This window comes from Mytilus edulis, chromosome 1 (assembly GCF_963676685.1).
Source record: "Mytilus edulis chromosome 1, xbMytEdul2.2, whole genome shotgun sequence".
In the NCBI taxonomy this organism is placed as follows: Eukaryota; Metazoa; Mollusca; class Bivalvia; order Mytilida; family Mytilidae; genus Mytilus; species Mytilus edulis.
In genome coordinates, this window is record NC_092344.1 from 112,985,865 (window position 1) to 113,007,319 (window position 21,455).

The 21,455-nt window shown below is 31.6% G+C and overlaps 1 protein-coding gene across 1 annotated transcript in view; it reads left to right on the top strand.

Annotated features, from left to right (window-relative positions):
- Window positions 1-14,688, top strand: part of LOC139500179 (HBS1-like protein) — a 32,531-nt gene extending 17,843 nt beyond the window's left edge. The window contains exons 6-17 of the mRNA XM_071288926.1: window positions 1,365-1,758; window positions 2,388-2,476; window positions 2,651-2,810; window positions 5,785-5,897; window positions 6,210-6,326; window positions 6,849-7,082; window positions 8,411-8,584; window positions 9,420-9,515; window positions 11,706-11,809; window positions 12,205-12,305; window positions 13,402-13,546; window positions 14,619-14,688. Coding sequence (XP_071145027.1) covers window positions 1,365-1,758; window positions 2,388-2,476; window positions 2,651-2,810; window positions 5,785-5,897; window positions 6,210-6,326; window positions 6,849-7,082; window positions 8,411-8,584; window positions 9,420-9,515; window positions 11,706-11,809; window positions 12,205-12,305; window positions 13,402-13,546; window positions 14,619-14,669 — 1,778 coding nt within the window. The 3' untranslated portion in view covers window positions 14,670-14,688. The remainder of the gene's footprint in view (window positions 1-1,364; window positions 1,759-2,387; window positions 2,477-2,650; window positions 2,811-5,784; window positions 5,898-6,209; window positions 6,327-6,848; window positions 7,083-8,410; window positions 8,585-9,419; window positions 9,516-11,705; window positions 11,810-12,204; window positions 12,306-13,401; window positions 13,547-14,618) is intronic.
- Window positions 14,689-21,455: the final 6,767 nt, after the last annotated feature.

Below are 21,455 nucleotides of genomic sequence, written 5' to 3' on the forward strand. Positions count from 1 at the left end.
TGATATCTTTATAATGTAATACTAATTTCATTACATGTATCAAATCAGCATGAGTATAAAGAAAAGCAACAAATTTCTGAACCTAAAATACAAATTCTGTTGGCCGGGGTATGTTATAGAAAATCGACAGTTTAACAATATAAAAAGAACAAGACACATTTAGAAAGAACAGACACATTTAAACTTACTTTTATATTGTTTTTATTTTTAATTTCCTTCCGAGCAACAACAACAAAAATGTCCATTTTAATCTTGGGCATTGTTCAAAGTTCATCCGACGTTGCAATTTCAATAGTGATGTCAATCACATGCAGCCCATGTTTTGTTGGAATTAGAACATGGCTTTGTATTCAAAGCTAGAAGAAGGTCATATTAGAATAATATTTTGCTCCACCCCCACAATCATTGACTGTGAAACTTCTGCATATTTTACATGTAAAAGTTTTTGATGTCAGTTTAAGAGACCACTAATGGTAAGTAAATAATATTTAGTAGGTAGTTAGTTGTAATAGGATTTGCATTTCTCATATCTATTGAGATAATTTGGCCATGTAAATCCAAGTCCTAGTTCATTGACATCTTTACATGTTGAAGTATTTACATCTTTACATGTTGAAGTATTTACATCTTTACATGTTGAAGTATTGACATCTTTACATGTTGAAGTATTGACATCTTAATTTCAACATTTGCATCTACTACCCGAATTTAATGCAGGCTAGACTTATTATGTCAACAGTTAATGTTGAGACTGCAAGAAAATCACTGAAGCTAGACATGGTGATCATACATTTTGTCATGTCATTGGAATTGTCAATATTAAGTATCAGACAGTGGTTATTAGTTTTTTACACATTTTAAAAATAAATTTGTCACATCTTCATGGGATTTTACAAAACTTTGGCAGAAGATTTTTTGTGGACAAAACACAGTATCAAGAGCTAAACTTAAAAAAAGAAGATGTGGTATGATTGCCAATGAGACAACTGTCCACAAGAGACCAAAATGACACCGACATTAACAACTATAGGTCACCTTACAACCTTCAACCATGAGCAAACCCCATACTGCATAGTCAGCTATAAAAGGCCCCATTACGACAATGTAAAACAATTCAAACAAGAAAACTAACGGCCTTATTTATATAAAAAATGAACGAAAAACAAATATGTAACACATAAACAAATTGATGACATAAGTTTAGTATTTTCACATATTTTTGCAGGTAATATTTAAAGATAGTCCAAAATTACACATCAGTATATATTCTTTAAACAACTTATTTTCAGGAACTGTTTTACTCAGGTTTAGCTTGCATTAACATTTTACTTTCAGAATTAATGTTTTATTTGCTGACATTGTAGCATTTGCCACAGCCCCACCAACAGTGATATTGAAAGTACCACCGAAGGGGAGACAATCTTCTAAAAGTCCTGAAAAGACAATAAACAGTAATGATCAAGCCACAAACAGTCAATTAAATTCTGATAAAAGTGAATCTTTGCAAAAGTCTCAAACATTATCTAATAATGTGAAAACTAGTCTAAATATTGACAGTGATAAAGGAAGGATAGTAGCTAGTAATTCTGAGGACAGTAATTTACGGACTGGAAAAAGTGATTTAAAAACAGACAGTGGTGTACTGACAGTGAAATCTGATTCTAAAGTGGATACTCTAAAACTGGAGTCTAAAACAGACAGTTTCTTGACCCCTAAAAAAGACCCATCTCTTGGAGCTATTCCCAGGAGTGCTTCTAAGTAAGTTAGAATTATGTCAGATTTAACAGATGTGTAGAAAATATAGAAATGTGGTATAAAAAGAAATTGTCCACCAGACCAAAGGACCAGGATGTAAACATCTATAGGTCATTGTACAGTATTCAACAATGAGCTAAATATATACTGTATATTAAGTTATAAAATGCCTTGGCATAAAAAATGTGAAACAATTCAAAATAGATAACCAGCAGCCTTATTCATGCGAAAATTAAAAAAAATATATGAGCTATTTTCCTCACTTTGAATCTATCTGCCTTTAATTTCTTCTAAACTTTCCTCTGAAATCAATGGGGCAAGAGTTCATATCAGATGTAAATCTTTGAATCATCATGAGTACACAGGATTGTAAATTAAAGTACACACTAACATCTGAACAGATCAACAATTAGTGATTATGGTCAACAAGACATGTTCCTAGATAAGTAATTTTCATCCTCTATCTTTAAGTCATTCAGATAAAGAATTGAAAAATTGTTCACAGGACATCTACACTAAATGCCAGATCAGTGTAAATGAATAATAACAGAAATATTGAAATTATAATCATTCATACTTTGAATAGAAAATTATTTACATTTTGAAAAAAAAAAAATCAAAATTTATTGTAGAGCCAAGTTACTATTAGATCCAGCAAAAATGAAGGAAGAATATGACAAAAGACTTGCGGAAAAGGATCAATTAAATATGGTTGTTATAGGTAAATATGATCTGTAGAAGATTGTTGTTATAATTGCTATGTTTTTTTCTACCATCTTGAAATTGACAGACATACAGTATTAGTTTTTCTTCTTATGCTATAATGTAAAAAGTAAATTTTCACGTACACATGTCTATTTATATTTTTAAATCACATGACTTTGTTGTTATATAGGACATGTAGATGCTGGGAAAAGTACTCTAATGGGTCATCTGTTGTACCAACTAGGGGAGATAAACCAACGAATCATGCATAAATATGAACAGGAATCAAAGAAGTTAGGCAAAGGATCGTTTGCTTTTGCCTGGGTTCTTGATGAAACTGAAGAGGAACGGTAAGTTTTAAAAGATTTAAAAGTTATATTTTGTCCTGGTGGTTATTTATTATAATTACATGACACAAAATTCAACATCATCAAAATGGGAGCCATTAATTACATGAATTTGAATGAATCTCTTTTTATATGACCGCAAAAATTTAAAAAATTTGGTCGTATATTGGTATCACAGCGTCGTTGTTGTCAGCATCTTCCGAAGACGGATGGTTTCCTGATAATAACTTTAGTATAAGTAAAAAGAAATCAATAAAATTTTAACACAATGTTTGTAACCACAAAAGGAAGGTTGGAAATAATTTTGGGGGTTATGGTCCCAACAGTTTAGAAATTAGGGCCCAAAACAAGTATTTATCTAGTTTCAGGACAATAAGTTGTGTAAAAGTATTTCAATTGCTCTGATATTGTACCACAATGTTCATTCCATAAAGTAAAAGGTTGAGAATTATTTTAAGGGTTATGGGGCAAACAGTCTAGGAATTAAGGGCCAAAAAGGGGCCAAAAACAAGCATTTTTGTAGTTTCGGGACAATAACTTGTGTATAACTGTATGGATCTCTCTGACATTGTACCACAAGGTTCCATATAAAGAAGAGAAGGCTTTGATTTAGTTTGGGGTTAATATCCCTGAACATTTAGGAATAAGGGGCCAAAAAGAAGCATTTTTTTCTAGATTACAGACAATAACTTGGGTTTAGGTGAATGGATCCCTCTGAAATTATGTTACAAGGTTTCTTACTACAAAGGAATGTCTGGAATTGAGTTGTGGGGTTCTTGCTCCAAGGTGGGAGGGGGGTTTCAATAAGTGAGGGGTAAAAAAAAAGGGGGCCCAAATAAGCATTTTTGTAGTTTTCAGTCAATAACTTGTGTTTAATTGTATAAATTATACCACAAGTTTCCATACTACAAAGGGATGGTTTTGCAGGGCTTTCCATTGAAGCCGGTAGCCGGCGGAAATCCGCCGCTTACAGTGGCTTCAAGTGCCAGCTACTTCACTGACAAAAATATAAATTCAAGAAGAAAAAAATATCTCTTTCAAATGTTTACAGGCAGCCGAGAGACGTATATTGTCGCAAAGTCACGATAAACAAGGATGAAAAGTCGGTGTTTACCTTGGGCTAAATGTAGTTCACATGAATTAAGGTCACTGATTCGTTGTCTATTTAAAGTCAGAATGCATCGTTTCTTTTCAAAGATAACAAGAGAGACGTTCCGGTGGTCATTGAACGATAACAATAGAGACGTTCCGATGGTCATTAACTGGTTGGTTTTTTTTTGCTTTTAAAACATGAAGACAATCAGATAGGATGACAATCTTATGTTATGGAATAATATAAGTCAAATTAAAGAAAGTGTAGTAGATCATATTGTTCAGAATCTGGAAAACAGTATCGTTTGAAGCACACATGGTGTTCAGAGAATCAAGATCAAAAATGAAAGTAGAATATTGTCGACTCGACCTCAAATAAATAACATTTCTAAATGATTTATGTATCCGACTTATTGAACAGTTTACAAAAAAAAAGAGAAAATCAGAGGATATATCAATTTTCTGTCAATGCTTGAGAAATAATTGTATGATTTAAAAACGCGTAAAAGTCTTTAGAGAGAAAAGGGGGTCTTTCTTTACAAATGCACGTAGTTATGCAAAATAAATCGATCAAGATTTCTAACAAACCGGATGATTATTTAAATAAAACTCCTTTAAAAGTAAATGAATTTTAAGCATAAGGTAATGAAAATAAAAACCAACATAAAAAAAAATGAAATTTCTTTGAGTTTTTTTTTTTTTTTCTTTCTTTAATTTCATACATAAAAAATGGTCATTTGAAAGATTAAATTAGGTGCCAGGAGAATGTGAGAATGCAGGATTTTGCTCTATTTATGCCAGAGCTTTGGGGGGCCTTGAGCGGCCCCAGACCCCCTGCCGTTAGGCACCAAGCTTACAGCTTGGTGGGCGTCCGGCTTCGCCGAACGCATGTTATAGCTGCCTACAATTTTAATTGAGCCTTCTACATCAATTTCAATGGAAAGCCCTGGGTTATGGGGGGGGGGGGGGGGGGGGTTGTGGCAAAAAAGGGGGAAAATAAGGGGTTTTCTGGTTAAAGGTCAATTTAGACAATTTAAAAGCAGTGTAAGGGAGGTAATGCAATTAAAATTTAAAGAATACTGTTATATATATATGTTTGATTACTTGATGACCTCCATTACACTGCTTGTTTTCAAAAGTTTAAAGAAGAAATCTTCAATTGCACAGTATTGTGCAATAGATTTGTTAGATCTTTGACCACATTTATATTGTGACAAAAACCTATATTAGGTCAAAATTTTTATCCCAATCCAAATATAGACAGTATCAAGCTTGAATATTGTGACCAAATTTGCCAAACTGTTCAGGGTTCGACCATTGCGGTCGTATAAAGCTGTGCACTGCGGAGCACCTGGTTAAAAGTTAATTTTTAGCTCACAGACTTTAAGTGTGAGTGTGAACATTCCTTTTTAATAAATTGTCATCCATGCACTCAAAAAAAGTCCTCCTCTTAAAATAATTGGTAGTTGTAACCAATTTTGACAACCAGTATCGCCTTTGTCCAGTGGATTCAAAGTGATTTCTGCTGTATTGATGATCATCCAATAAAAAAGGAATTGGTAAAACTATAGATAAACCTGGCCTACACACATATGTCTAAGGATAAACTCATGTAAACCTCTACATACAGTTCACACTTAAAGATCATGGCTAGAATTTTAAAACAAGCAACAATCAATCACACTTAAATATGTGAAAGCTTTCTTTGATATTACCTAAAACTATTTTTAAAGTTGCTATTTCTGTACATTATTCACGTTATCAGCTTCAATTAACCATCAATTTTAGTGATTAGATTGTGTTGCTTTATAAATGTATGATTAATATATATTCTTTATAATTTGTGTAAGATTAATTGCCATTTTAATTTTTATATATTTGGTAGTGCTCGAGGTGTTACTATGGATATTGCTCAGTCGAGATTTGAGACTCCAAAGAAGGTGATAACTTTATTAGATGCTCCGGGACATAAAGATTTTATACCAAATATGATCACAGGTATTATAATAACTTGTTTAGAGATTATTTTTTTTTTATCTGGCAACTGATTAAACTAACTCAGATTTCCAACTTATGCCTGCACCTCTTCTTAACTAGCAAATTCAAGAAATATGATAGAAATTGGTATGTCTATTGTTTAAAAAATAAGGCACTGGTATATTTTATTTGATGGGTTTGACTTCTTACACTAAATGTCTTTTTTTTTTCATTGATTTATAGGTAACATCTCCTTTTCTTCATATTTGAGAATCACTCAATGAATTTTTGGTGCCACAGATCAAATGAACGTTATATTTATCTATTAATCAGGAACAGCACAAGCAGATGTAGCCATACTGGTAGTTAATGCCACTAAAGGAGAATTTGAGACTGGATTTGAACTTGGAGGTCAAACTAGAGAACATGCTATTTTAGCCAGATCTCTAGGTAAGAAAAAAAAACCAGGTTGTAATTTGGATCTGTGGCAAGAAGATTATTAACCTTGGAGAAAAGCTGGAAAGAGTTGACTAACTAACTATTTAAAACAGATCCTCTAAAAGCTTGGTGATCAACTGACAATTTAATTATGTAAAGATAATTTGTATAAAATTAAAAGTCAGTAACTATCAAATTGTAATGCAATTCCAATATAACAATGTAACTTTATTTTTTTACCTTTTTTTTTTTATCTGCCTTCTATTTGAAGGTCAACAGAGTTAAAATAATGATTTATTGTAACCTTTTTATGAGTATTGGATTAGAATATAGATTAAGATAATGTGTTGGCAGTATTGCTGGAGTCAATTTGGACTTAGCTTATATCCACTTCACTTCATCAGCTAAACTTCATTTTATGACTATCAAAACTGTAATTGCTTTATACTTGTGTAGTTTAGAACATAGCAATTCTTATATATGCTCCGTTTCAAATTTACCATAATGTGCAGTAACAGATTATTTATTTTTCAGGGGTTACACAACTAATTGTTGCAGTGAATAAAATGGACACTATTGATTGGTTAGAAACTAGATATAATGATATTACCAAAAAATTAGGACAGTTTTTAAAACAAGTTGGATATAAAGAGAATGATATATCGTTTATTCCCTGTAGTGGATTAAGTGGTGTTAATTTAACAGGGAGAATTCCAGAACCTAAACTAGAGTCTTGGTATAAAGGCAGTACACTTGAGGAACAAATTGGTAAGTAAATATACCTTAAAGGCCATAGTTTTATGGGAATTGACAAGTAGATGATGAGGAACACTATAGAGTTGCCTAAGATAATGGGATTCTCAATGTTTTGTTTTTTAATTATCAGGTGATGAATTTCTAACATTTTATTAAAGGGGCACTAGCTGTCAAATTCATGTTCACCAATTTGACTCAAATTCTCATATTTTATTTATAGCAATGTAAAACATTTTTCAAAACTATCAAAAGTATAAAATAATCAATTTACAGGCCATGGTCTCAATAAAGATTTATCTTCGTTTCAATTTTAGCCTAGTTTATCTTTGTTTCAATTTTAGCCTAGACGCCATCTAATTAACTTTCAAGTTGACCTTCTATGACCATAGAAGTGATGTAAACATAAACATAGATATAAATAGATTAAGCAACTTGTGCAATTGAATTTTTATAGGTTTGTTAAATTTTGTATTATAGATTAAATATTTATGGTTATCATCGTTTTCAATCTAATTAAAAACCGATCTCTCATCGCTCCTGGTTTCTGATATGTCGCGTGGGAGATCTAACGAAACCCGATTTGAGGTCACATGTGAGTGACCTCGTAGGTGTGTCTTTTTCGACCAATGAAATTGAGTCTTCCACGATCTTGGAAGTTTAACGTAAGGCAAGGGGATGTAACTCATTTTATTTACGACGAAATCGTCAGTCAAAATAATTCATAAACTTTTTTGATTGGCTTATTAATAGGTCGTCAACTCATTTGCATATCTTTATAAATTCATAACTTTTAGTTCACTCACATGTGACCTCAAAGCCGGTTTCGTTAGATCTCCCACGCGACATATCAGAAACAGGAGCGATGAGAGATCGGTTTTTAATTAGATTGCATCGTTTTTACCTTTAAAAGAATGATTTTTGTGGATCGAATCAATCAATCAAATTATTTACCTTTGTTTCACTTTCAATATTGACATTCTTTTCCTTTAAATAACTGTACACGACAATACATGCTTTATTCTATCTCTTTCTAAGAGGTTAAATTGGAGTTCACATGAATACGGATTTCATGAGGTCGAATTTTTCACTTGCAAGTTAATAATTTTTTTTTAGCTTAATTTGACAAAATTGAACCATTTTAGCTGCTAAAAGCGAATTACTATTTCACTTTCATTAATGATTGAACAAAAAATTCATACTTTAGATTTTTTATATATTTCGTAGCTAGTGCCCCTTTAAAGGTAAAAATGAAAATGAGCAATTTCTTCTACAACGATATGATTAATTTTGATTAATTTCAGAAACCATAATCAAGATACTTTTTGTGTGCAATTTTTCAGATAAGTTTAAAGTTGTGACTAGATCTATTGACAAACCATTCCGATTGTGTGTAGGAGATATATTTAAGGGTATGGGAAGTGGATTCAGTGTTACTGGGAGAATAGTTACGGGATCAGTACAACCTGGAGACAGATTACTGGTTCTTCCTAGTGGTGATTCTGTGGCAGTGAAAGGTATGCATTTATTAAATATGTTAAAGACCTAGTACTTAATTATGTTCATGTTGTGGTGGTGGTTAGCAAGTACAAAATATGGCAACAACGTCAGACCTTGCAAAATATTGTGTCAATTTTTCTATTTGTCAAATTACCCAGTATATAAAATATCCAAAACAAACTAACAGGAGAATTTTGATTCTGTGAATATAAGGGATCTTTAAAGTACTTTTGGTTTCACATGTGCAATTGTGTCCCTGTTGTATATACATTTGTAGTTAAGCACCAATCCAGCAATTTGAAAGAATTTCAAAACAGGGTCGAAAACAACCTCCAACCTAACCATTTTATTTTGAAGTTATCCTAAACCTGAGTTAGAAATGATAGTTCTTTTGTTTCTGCTTTGTCTGGCAATGTGAAAAATATCTAGATAACTTTTGGTTAGAACGATTAGAAAATTACAGAGTTATATCCCCTGAATTGTTAATTTCCAGTCCATTTGAGCCAAATTATATCTTGAAAAACCAGAACAGGAAATAGAAAAGAATGTTATAAACCATCAGACATTCAAACTTAGTTTAATGTGAACTTAATCAGGTTTTGTTTGTCATGTGTTCACCACTGTCTGAGTTTAGACAAGTCGGCAAAAATGTCCCTGTTGCATCCACTGCCAGTTTTCAGATAATGATTGACCTACAACCATATGGTGCATCCTAAGGTGTTTTCTATTGGATGAATTAAGTCATATTTTTTGAATGACTGGGCTTTATTAAATTTTTCATTAAACTGTATTTAACAAAATTACATAAGCATGTCACATTAAAGTATACAATTGATTATACAATTGTTTCAGGTTTAGCTATCAATGATGTCTCTTATCCATGTGCTTTTGCTGGTGATCATGTGACAGTTACTATTACAGGAATGGATATGAACAACATTCATGTTGGTTAGTATAGAAATGTAGAATAATGATTTTTCTCAATCAATATCTTTTTATACGACCGCAAAAATTTTAATTTTTTGGTCGTATATTGCTATCACGTTGGCGTCGTCATCGTCGTCGTCCCAATACTTTTAGTTTTCACACTCTAACTTTAGTAAAAGTGAATAGAAATCAATGAAATTTTAACACAAGGTTTATGACCACAAAAGGAAGGTTGGGATTGATTTTGGGAGTTTTGGTTCCAACAGTTTAGGAATTAAGGGCCAAAAAAGGGCCCAAATAAGCATTATTCTTGGTTTTCGCACAATAACTTTAGTATAAGTAAATAGAAATCTATGAAATTTAAACACAAGGTTTATGACCATAAAAGGAAGGTTGGGTTTGATTTTGGGAGTTTTGGTCTTAACAGTTTAGGAATAAGGGGCCCAAAGGGTCCAAAATTGAACTTTGCGTGATTTCATCGAAAATTGAATAATGGGGTTCTTTGATATGCCGAATCTAAATATGTATGTAGATTCTTAATTTTTGGTCCCGTTTTCAAATTGGTCTACATTAAGGTCCAAAGGGTCCAAAATTAAACTTAGTTTGATTTTAACTAAAATTGAATCCTTGGGGTTCTTTGATTTGCTGAATTTAAAAATGTACTTAGATTTTTAATTACTGGCCTAGTTTTCAAGTTGGTCCAAATGGGGGTCCAAAATTAAACTTTGTTTGATTTCATCAAAAATTGAATAAATGGGTTCTTTAATATGCCAAATCTAACTGTGTATGTAGATTCTTAATTTTTGGTCCAGTTTTCAAATTGGTCTACATTAAGGTCCAAAGGGTCCAAAATTAAACTAAGTTTGATTTTAACAAAAATTAAATTCTTGGGCTTATTTGATATGCTTTATCTAAATATGTACTTTGATTTTTGATTATGGGCCCAGTTTTCAAGTTGTTCCAAATCAGGATTCCATATCAAGTATTGTGCAATAGCAAGAAATTTTCAATTGCACAGTATTGCACAATAGCAAGAAATATCTAATTGCACAATATTGTGCAATAGCAATTAATTTTCAATTGGAGTTATCTTTCTTTGTATAGAATAGTAGTTGATAATATATGTTGGAAATTTGCCAGATATGACTATGATGTCATTTTCTAATAACTTTATGTAAATAACTTCATTGGAAATTTGCCAATATAAAATGTTGCTGATGAAGCTTTTTTTCCTTATCTTATCTAAAATGTTTTTAGATAATGTATGTTGGACATTTGCCAGACATGACTATGATGTCATTTTCTATTTTTATTTGCCAATAACTTTATGTAAATAACTTCATTGGAAATTTGCCAATATAAAATGTTGCTGATGAAGTTTTTTTTATTGTTTTATACAATAAACAATGTACATTCACTTTTACTACCAACCAATCTTTACCATTCAGTGATAACAAGCACTTTATTTTACATTTTAATATTTTATGATGTATTTAAAAGAGTAGTTATTGTTGCAAACTCCATTAGAAATTTGAATTGATATCAGTTTTGGAAAAAGGGAAACGGGGATGTGAAAAAAAAAGGGGGGGGGGTTTAAATTTTTCTCATTTCAGATTTCATAGATAAAAAGAAAATTTCTTCAAACATTTTTTTGAGAGGATTAATATTCAACAGCAAAGTGAATTGCTCAAAGGCAAAAAAAAACTTTTAAGTTCATTAGACCACATTCATTCTGTGTCAGAAACCTATGCTGTGTCAACTATTTAATTTTAGATTTAAAAAGTTTGAAGAAGAAATCTTTAATTGATTTGTAAAATCTTGACATTTGTTTTGTGTAAAAAAAAACCATGTAATGTCAAAAATTTGATCACAATCCAAATTCAGAGCTGTATCACGCTTGAATGTTTTGTCCATACTTGCCCCAACTGTTCAGGGTTCGACCTCTGCGGTCACATAAAGCTGCGCCCTGCGGAGCACCTGGTTATATTTACTGGAATATACAAGATTAAGGGATTTGACTATTTAAACTTTGCTACTAGGAGTATTCTAATAAGGTTTCAAAAAGGTCTTATTTGAAATGTTTGACTTGCTATTTCAATTTCAAGAAATTATTCATTTACCAGATGTAATAGATGCCAAAAAATTACATAAAAATAAATATCTATTGTTGATTTGCTATCACCTTTTATGATTGTAAACGATTTTTTGCAGGGAGTATGTTATGTGATCCTACCTCTCCATTGAAGAGTGCTACAAGGATAAAGGCCAAAATAGTGCTGTTTAATGTGGAGATTCCTATAACTAAAGGATTTATGGTATGATATGAATATTCAAGTCTTCAAACAAACAAAAATCTTGAATAAAACAGACGAAATAAACTTTCTAGTATTTTTATATTACACTTCAATTCTTGAATACCCCCAGGATTGCCAGTTATTGAAAAATATGTAAGGACTTCTTCCATTCTCAATAGACCAAATGGCAAGAGGTGTCTATTTGACTGTGTGTCAGCAGCTGGAATGAAGATGTCAATTATGATGACTCATATTAGGTTAGTGCCACTGCACTCAAAATAATCCTTGCAAAAACTTGGTGGGTCTCTAGATAGCCGCCTTTCATCCTTATTGGTAATGAGTGAGCAATGCAATCTAGTGTTAATACAGTTTGGCTATATCTTGGTAATTTATCTTACCTTTATTTTTAATTTTAGGTTGTATTTCATTATCAGTCCATTACTGAACCTGCTGTGATAAAAAGACTCAACAGTCAACTTAATAAAAGTACGGGAGAAGTTATCAAAAATAAACCTAAGTAAGTATTACTACGACTAGGTTGACAATGTTTTCTCAGGGTAACAATTTACTCTATCAACCTCTCAGCTTTGTTTCATCAATTTTACTAAATGTTCTGTTAATTATTGTCTTTTATTTATTTTTATGCCCCACCTACGATAGTAGAGGGGCATTATGTTTTCTGGTCTGTCCGTTTGTTCGTTCTTTCGTCTGTGCATCCTTTCATCTTGCTTCACGTTAAAGTTTTTGGTCAAGGTAGTTTTTGATGAAGTTGAAGTCCAATCAACTTTAAACTTAGTACACATATTCCCCATGATATGATCTTTCTAATTTCAATGCCAAATTAAAGTTTTGACCCCAATTTCAGGAACCACTGAACATAGAAAAAGATAGTGCAAAGTTCAGGTTAAAGTTTTTGATGAAGTTGAAGTCTAATCAACTTGAAACTTAGTACACATGTTCCCTATGATATGATCTTCTTAATTTAAATGCCAATTTAAAGTTTTGACCCCAATTTCACAGTCCACTGAACATGGAAAATGATAGTGCGAGTGGGGTATCCGTGTACTATGGACACATTCTTGTTTTATTGAAAGAGCCTGGTATGACATTATTTACATAGCAACATTCATTGATTAACAAACCGATAAAGGACTAAAATTCAAGGAGAAGAAAACAATGTCTCCTCTCATATTAACCCATTGAAGTTTGGTATTTTAACTTGAAATATACCGACTTATAATAGTATGTTAAGCATCATTTCTGAATTTTTATTTATTTTTTACTGATATTCTTTAATATTTATAGGTTTAAGGTAAGTTAAAGTAGATTTTATGGCTAGTTGAAATCAACTGATGCACACTACATGTTTGAAAATGTACAATTAATCTACGGATTTACTGACTGATACCAGATGGGTTGAAATTGTTCTTATCAATGAGTTAATTTCGTTAAACGGAGAAGACAGATGTGTTACAGTTTTCACCTGTTATGGAGAACAGACCTCTGTTACAGAATGCTTTCAATATATGTGTATATTTTACATACTGATATATCAATTCCTTTGGTGAAATCTGAACTTGATTGTCCTATAGTCCTATATATTTATCTTTCAGATGTTTAGTGAAGAATATGAGTGCAGTTGTTGAATTAGAATTTGACCGACCTATATGTTTAGAATTATACAAAGACTACAAAGATTTAGGAAGATTTATGTTAAGATATAGTGGCCATACTATTGCTGCAGGACTTGTTGAAGAGGTCAGTCTTAACTCAATAGAAACTAGAAGATGTGGTATGAGTACCAATGAAACAACTCTTCATTCTATTCACAATGTATAAAAAGTTAACCATTATAGGTAAAAGTACAGCCTTCAACACAGAACCTTGACCCACAAGGAACAGCAAGCTATAAAGTATAAAAATAAAAAAACTTGTTATATATTCAGATTTTTACAAACATAGTTTGGTTTATATTGTTTGCTTGATTTCTTATTGAATTTTACCCAAGCGTTTTTGATCTAAAATGACATGATGTAGCTTATGTTTGCAATCACTAAAATGACATAAATGTTTACAATCACTAAAATGACATAAAGTAGCTTATGTTTACAATCAATAAAATGACATAAAGTAGCTTATGCTTGGAATCACTAAAATGACATAAAGTAGCTTATGTTTACAATCCCTAAAATGACATAAAGTAGCTTATGTTTGCAATCACTAAAATGACATAAAGTAGCTTATGTTTGCAATCACTAAAATGACATAAAGTAGCTTATGTTTACAATCACTAAAATGACATAAAGTAGCTTATGTTTACAATCACTAAAATGACATAAAGTAGCTTATGCTTGGAATCACTAAAATGACATTAAGTAGCTTATGTTTACAATCACTAAAATGACATAAAGTAGCTTATGTTTGCAATCACTAAAATGACATAAAGTAGCTTATGTTTACAATCACTAAAATGACATAAAGTAGCTTATGTTTACAATCACTAAAATGACATAAAGTAGCTTATGTTTACAATCACTAAAATGACATAAAGTAGCTTATGTTTACAATCACTAAAATGACATAAAGTAGCTTATGTTTGCAATCACTAAAATGACATAAAGTAGCTTATGTTTACAATCACTTCTACTTGAACAATTGTTACTTTTATAGATTCACAAAAACATCATAGTAGATTAATCAGCTTTTTCAGAAATCTGTAGACATTCAATTAATAGTATCATCTTAAGTTAGCATTAATATGCCATGTTTATGCAAAATAAAATACATCATGTATGTATGTGACTTATACAGTTTTATGTTTTTTTCACAGGTGCTGAAGTCAAAGTCAAAGACTGACGAAGGTGTATCATCTTCTGGTTAAAATAAAGTGCAATTGATTACGTTGTCTTGTAATTACCTCCCCTTAACAGAATATTCCCTTGGTTTTGATCAAAGACAACAGCATTTATAGATGTTCAGATACAAAATTTAATTCCTAAGCACTTCCCAAAGTACAACCTTAGAAACTAATACAAAAGATAAATCTGTAATTAGACCAAAAGATCAAATTTGTTGTGATTCTTGTTACAAAATTTAGTCAGCAATATTTTGAAAAATATTTTATCTGTTTTGCTATATTTGAGCTGATGTATCACATGTGTATTAATGTGGATTACGGAATCAATTTAAATATAGTCTTTCCAGAATTATCTTCAATATAAGGTTATATAACAATAATGATTATCTTGATAAAATCAAGGATGTCACACAGAAAGAGAAAAATTACCATATTTGTTTTATCTAATTGTACCCAGATATTAAGAATTATATGCTAGAAGTTCTATCAGACAATTTTTAACTTGACAGAATTCTTCCATCTTTCCTGCAAAGAATTAGAGACAAAAGGATTCTCATCGAATGACAGCATAAAACTGTATCACTTTACTTTTGGGTTATGAGCAATTTGACTTACTATTGGTATATAAAATCATTTAAAAATCTACCTGGCAATTAGAAAGGGTTTATATGACCTTGACCTCATTTCATGGAAATGTGATTAACAATTATGCTTTCTAATTAGGCAGCTTTCTCAGATGGTATTTGTAATGGGTCAACTATATTTGGTCAGTCTGACAGGGTTCATCTGACTGTGACCATATTTATTTGTTTGTGCCTTAGCTATCCTGGTGTTTGAAAGCGTATGTAATGAACATTGTCTAATGTGGGTGAAAATTGACTCTTATAGCCCAATTACAGTCACATTTTTAGGTTTTTCATTTATCATAAAAAAAAAAATTATGTTATAAATTTTCAGTTTTACTTACAAGTTTATCTCACAAATTTTTTGCTTAGTGCTGGTGCAAGTATTTGGTTAATATAGAAAGTAGTCAATGGAAAACATTCATTTCATAGAGTATTTTTATGTGGTTTTTATTAAAGAGGATATTTCATAAATTAGTACCAAACAAATTAATTTCTATCACAGCCAAACAATTTAAAGATAAGTGGTGAAGTTGGTCCATTTATATGATTTTGTATTTTTTCATGGTAGAATTAAGATTTAACTACATGTTCTGCATTTTTGCTAACATAAATCATTGATTTTACTGTTGCAGATAGAGTTTTCAGGATATAAATTAGTGTAACTGTGTTTCTGTAAAACAGATAGTTGTGACTAAAATCTAAAAATGTCTGCTGCATTAAAATATATGGCAGTTATTTCAAGTTGATTGGCATTTGTGATGTTAAAATAAATTTTAAGACACAGTCATCTGCAAATCTTGGATTTTGACACCCTCAAAATTTGGATGTCCAATCCAGCTTGACTTTGGAAACAAATTAAAATGCATACACAAATTCATTTTTATACGACCGCAAAATTTTTTTGTGTTCGTATAATGGTATGATGTCGTCTGCGTCGTTGTCATCCTCGTCTGAAGACACATTTGGTGTCTGGACAATAACTTTAGTTCAAGTTAATGGATCTCTATGAAATTTTATAAAAAAGGTTCAATACCTCAAAAGGAAGGTTGGGATTGATTTTGGGGATGATGGTCTCTATCGTTTTGGAATAAGGGGCCCCAAAAGAAGCATTTTTTTACTTTCAGGATATCAACTTGTGTATAAGCATTTTAATTGCTCTGAAATTGTACCACAATGTTTAATACCACAGGTAGAAGTTTTGGATTGATTTTGAGGGTTATGGTCTCAAATGTGTAGGAATTTGAGGCCAAAAAAGGGGCCAAAATAAGCATTTTTTAGTTTTCAGTCAATAACTTGTGTTTAAGTGTATAAATCTCTCTGAAATTATACCACAAGTTTCCATACTACAAAGGGATGGTTAAAAAGGGGGGGGGGGGGGGCGGGTTTGGTTCAAATCATCAAGCAATTAGGGCCAAAAAAGGGGAAAAACAAGGGTTTTTCTGGTTAAAGCACAATTTAGAAAATTTAAAATCAGTGAAGGGGAGGTAATCCAATTAAAATTTAAAGAACACTTATAGTAAAAGTAAGTATTAAGTAAGTAAATGTTTATTATAGTGACATGTGTAATCACATTTCAATAAAGTACAAAAATATTACATACACAATAAAATACACCCGACCCATTGGGTCTATAAGTCACTTTCAAATAATAAAACATAATTCTTTTATCACGGATTTCAAACAAATTAATGAAAAGAAAGATTAAGCTAAATTTCAAAATAATTAATTAATAATGAAAAATTCAGACTTATATAAAAAAAAAAAAAATTAAAAATGAAGTTATTAGAAGATCGGTTTAATAAATGTCAAGTTGAATGCATAATTAATCAATAATGAAAAATTCAAACTTATATAAAAAATGAAGTTATTAGAAAATCGATTTAGTAAATGTCAAGTTGAATGCATAATAAATTAATATTTATAATAAAGAAAACTGGAAATCTTTAGATTGACCATGAAGTAACCTTTTTACATTTTCATATTACAGTCAAATACAATCAATACTGTCAACTGGAATTGCAATATACTGTTTATCAAACTGTTCATGTATTATATAACACTTCACGTCTATGCCGGAACGCTTTCACTGTATACTTAGCCAGCTTTCTAGGATAGTTTGTTTAGTTTTGTATATATAAGATAAGATGAGGTAAGATATATTTTATTTCCAATAGTGGACCCATTACAGGCATAATCAGTACATTGATTTTTTTTATCACACAATTGCAATAGACAATAAACAAAAATAAAAATAGAAACATGTTTGACAAAAAACATGAAATATAAATTGAGTTTATAATACATGAAAACCTGTATGTTTAGTGATTATTGACCATGCACCAGACACAGTATCACATCCATTATAGAAAAACAAAACAAAAAAACTCTGAGTTAAGTCCTTCCTCGTGGCTGATGCATATGAGCAAATAGTATTGTTGTTCATATGCAGGAGTCACCAAGGGCAGGTGCTTAAAGGACACTCAAGCCTCTTCACAGAAAAATGAAAAATTTAAACATTTTACAACACAAGCATAAACTAATACTTAAAAAAGAATTATGTTTGATTACTTGATTACCTCTCTTACACTGTTTGAAAATTATGTATTAAGAAATGATGATTGTCTTGAGATGTGTAGCTGTAAATTTATTTTTAGAAGTTACTGTTTATTAATATTAATTTTAACCATGACTGTATGTCATTTTATATTTTAATATTTTATGATGTCCATACTTGCCCCAACTGTTCAGGTTTCGACCACTGCGGTCGTATAAAGCTGTGCCCTGCAGAGCATCTGGTTGTATTATGTCTTATTTTGGTTATAAACGACAGCCTTGTTATGGTTTTCAATGTTTTAATAAAGTTGATGAAGGTCATATGGTTTTCATTATTTGTATGTTCTTGTAAATATGTTTTAAATGAGGGGTGAAAGATACAAGAGGGACATTCAAACTCATAGATCGAAAATAAACTGACAACACCATGGCTAAAAATGAAAAAGTAAAACCCACTAATAATGGTACATAAGATACAACATAGAAAACTAAAGACTCAGCAACACAAACCCCACCAAAAAAACTGGGAGTGATCTCGGGTGCTCTGGAAGGATAAGCAGATTTTGTTCCATATGAGATTCATCTCTTTCTGCCAGTGTTAGCATTGATAGTTTTATGTCATCATCGTAAAGGATTGTAACACCTAAGATATCTTAAACTGTGGAACATAATTTATACAAATTACATAAAAGTGAATACCTATTACATGTAATAATCAAATCCATGTAAACAATTAAAGGGTTGCATTCTATCCTAGTTCTATGTGATGACGAGTGTTTCAGATATATGTTAGGTGAGAAATATTTTGTTATTTTCAAGAGGTCTTAAAGGAGTGGTTATAGAAATAATTGCTGATTATTGCTTCTTTAATTTTGATCTACCAAACTTGGGAATTTCTCGCTTCATTGAAGACCTGTTGGTGACCTTCTGCTGTTGTTTTTTTCTATGGTCGGGTTGTTGTCTCTTTGGCACATTCCCCATTTCCATTCTCAATTTTATTAATATGTGAATGATGACTTTTGATACCAAATCACTATCCGGTTACACCAACAGTTAAACGAGTGATGACTGTTCTCAGATTTAAGCTTAACATTGCTTTCAATATCCAATATATATTTTGATGAACATATACCAGTATGAATGCATGCTATGTATAGGTGTATATTAAATAATTACACAGTTTTTGTGCTTGAGCAAAATTTATTGGGGGATAACTTATTTAACATGTTCACACTGGAAAAGTATTAATGCAAATATGTTAATTTTAAACTTCTGTTAAAGGAAAACAGTTTATAGCTGTGTGTGCTCCAACATGGGAAGGATTGACTTTTAAGAATTTAGAAGATCCCTGACATACCTAATATTCATGATAAATAGATCTAAGAAGATATGGCATAAGTGCCAATGAGACAACTCTTTATCCAAGTCACAATTTGTATAAGTAAACCATTTATGGTCAAAGTACGGTCTTCTTCGCGTAGCCTTGCCTCACACCAACCAGGAAGCTATAAAGGTCCCCAAAAAAAGACTAGTGTAAAACCATTTAAATGGGAAAACCAACGATCTAATCTATTTAAAAGCGAGAAACAAACATTTATGGTCCACATCAACAAATGACAGCTACTGAACATCAGATTCCTGACTTTAAATAGGACAGGTTGAAACAAATGCAGTGGGTTTAAACGTTTTAATAGGTACCAACCTTAACCCTTACCTGAAACAATAGTGTAACGTCACAATACTGTGTTCTCCTCAGGACCTTTTAGCATTATGGTAATGTGATGGTATTTTTATACCCCCGCTTTAAAAAAGGGGGGGTATACTGTTTTACCTCTGTCTGTCAGTCCGTCCATCAGTCCGACAGTCAGTCTGTCCCATGAAACTTTCGTCACATTTTTCTCAGGAACTACACATCCACCCTTTCTGTAATTTGGTATCAACATTTATATATGTCAGCCATACCGTGTGATGCGTTTTCAGATTCATCACTTGACAACTTCCTGTTTACCGAACACTTGTCTGATTTTACACATGATAGCCAAGTTGAAAATTTTCGTCACATTTTTCTCAGGAACTACAATACAAGGATTTCTGAAATTTGGTTTCAGGATTTATATAAGTCAGCTAGACCGTGTGATGCGTTTTCAGATTCATCACTCGACAACTTCCTGTTTACCGAACACTTGCATATTTTTACACTATTAATATTATCCACTTGCGGCGGGGGTATCATCAGTGAGCAGTAGCTCGCAGTTTCACTTGTTCTTGAATGTGATGCTATCTGAATTAATTTTGTATAGGTTGTGCTATGGATGTGATGCTATAAATTTTAGAAACAAGATTGTGTATTTCAAATTTCCCTGTTTACCAAGATGCTTTATGAAATATCTGTGGAAAACACTGCAATATAGAAAGACACACTATAAAATATCAATTGAAATGGTTTAACTCAATCAAAAGACATTAACACAAGTGAACATACACTGAACAAATAAATTTGATCTTGGCGAATTATTAAAGAGATTCTATCTGAAACCAAGTTTTGGTGAAATTTTAATCTAAATATTGCTTTTATTCTTGTGTTATAAATGCATGCTTATTTAGGAGCTTAAATATTCAAAGCCATGTCTTGGTCTATATAAACTTATATACAATATAAATATTCGTGAAAAATACATGTGTTAGTTTACAAGATTTTCAAGTATTCATAGCATGTAGCTGTCTTTATTTGTGTAAAAAATGGAGTAGAAAAGGCACGCTTAAAATGCATAAATCAAAGTAACCAAAAAAATGGTGGTGAAAAAAAAAAAAGAAACCTTGACTGAGTAACATGAACACCATCAAGAACTGGAACTGATCTCAGGTTCTCTTAGAAGATAAGAAAATTCTGCTCAACATGTGGCCAGCGTTGTGTTGCTCATGGTAGGTACGAAATTTTGTTATCTCAAAAAGAGGAAAAGGGAATAGGATTTTGACGGACAATTGTAACAGATCTGTTGTCATGACGATGGTATAAGCTTTTTGTATAAAGTTTTATGTTTCACAAGTTACAATACCTGCTCCATACCTTGTATGCAGATGCTAATTTTACAAAGCTTCTGTCAGCCCTTTGTCCTTGAACTTATTTTCATGGTTCAGCTACCTACTTGATAAAAAATATTTCTGTCATGTGAAATACTCCCATAAAATGAGTAAAAGAATACCTAGATTTGGTAAATTGGGTCCATGATAAGTCTTCATGTCTGTCAGATAGGGTTCACCTAATGTTTACTTCACATCATGGATCACTGATCAAGGTTAAGTTTTAGTGGATCCTTTTGTCAGTGTTCATTTTAAAATGTTAATTTTTTCAAGTTTGTTTCCTCTATAAGAATACCATAAGCCATAGGGCCACTTTATTTGGTGTATGGAATGATTGTTAGGTGTACATATCTGTCTGGCAGGTTTAATCTGTCAGTGAACTCATTTCCAATGTTAAAATTTCTTGGATAGTTCCCATATACTATAAGCAATAGGTCAACTGTATATGGTGTATGGAATCATTGCATGGTGTATGTGTTTTGTAGCAGGTTCATCTGACCTTAACCCTCATTCTAATTATTCAACTGTCAATGCTCCAATTTTTAATCAG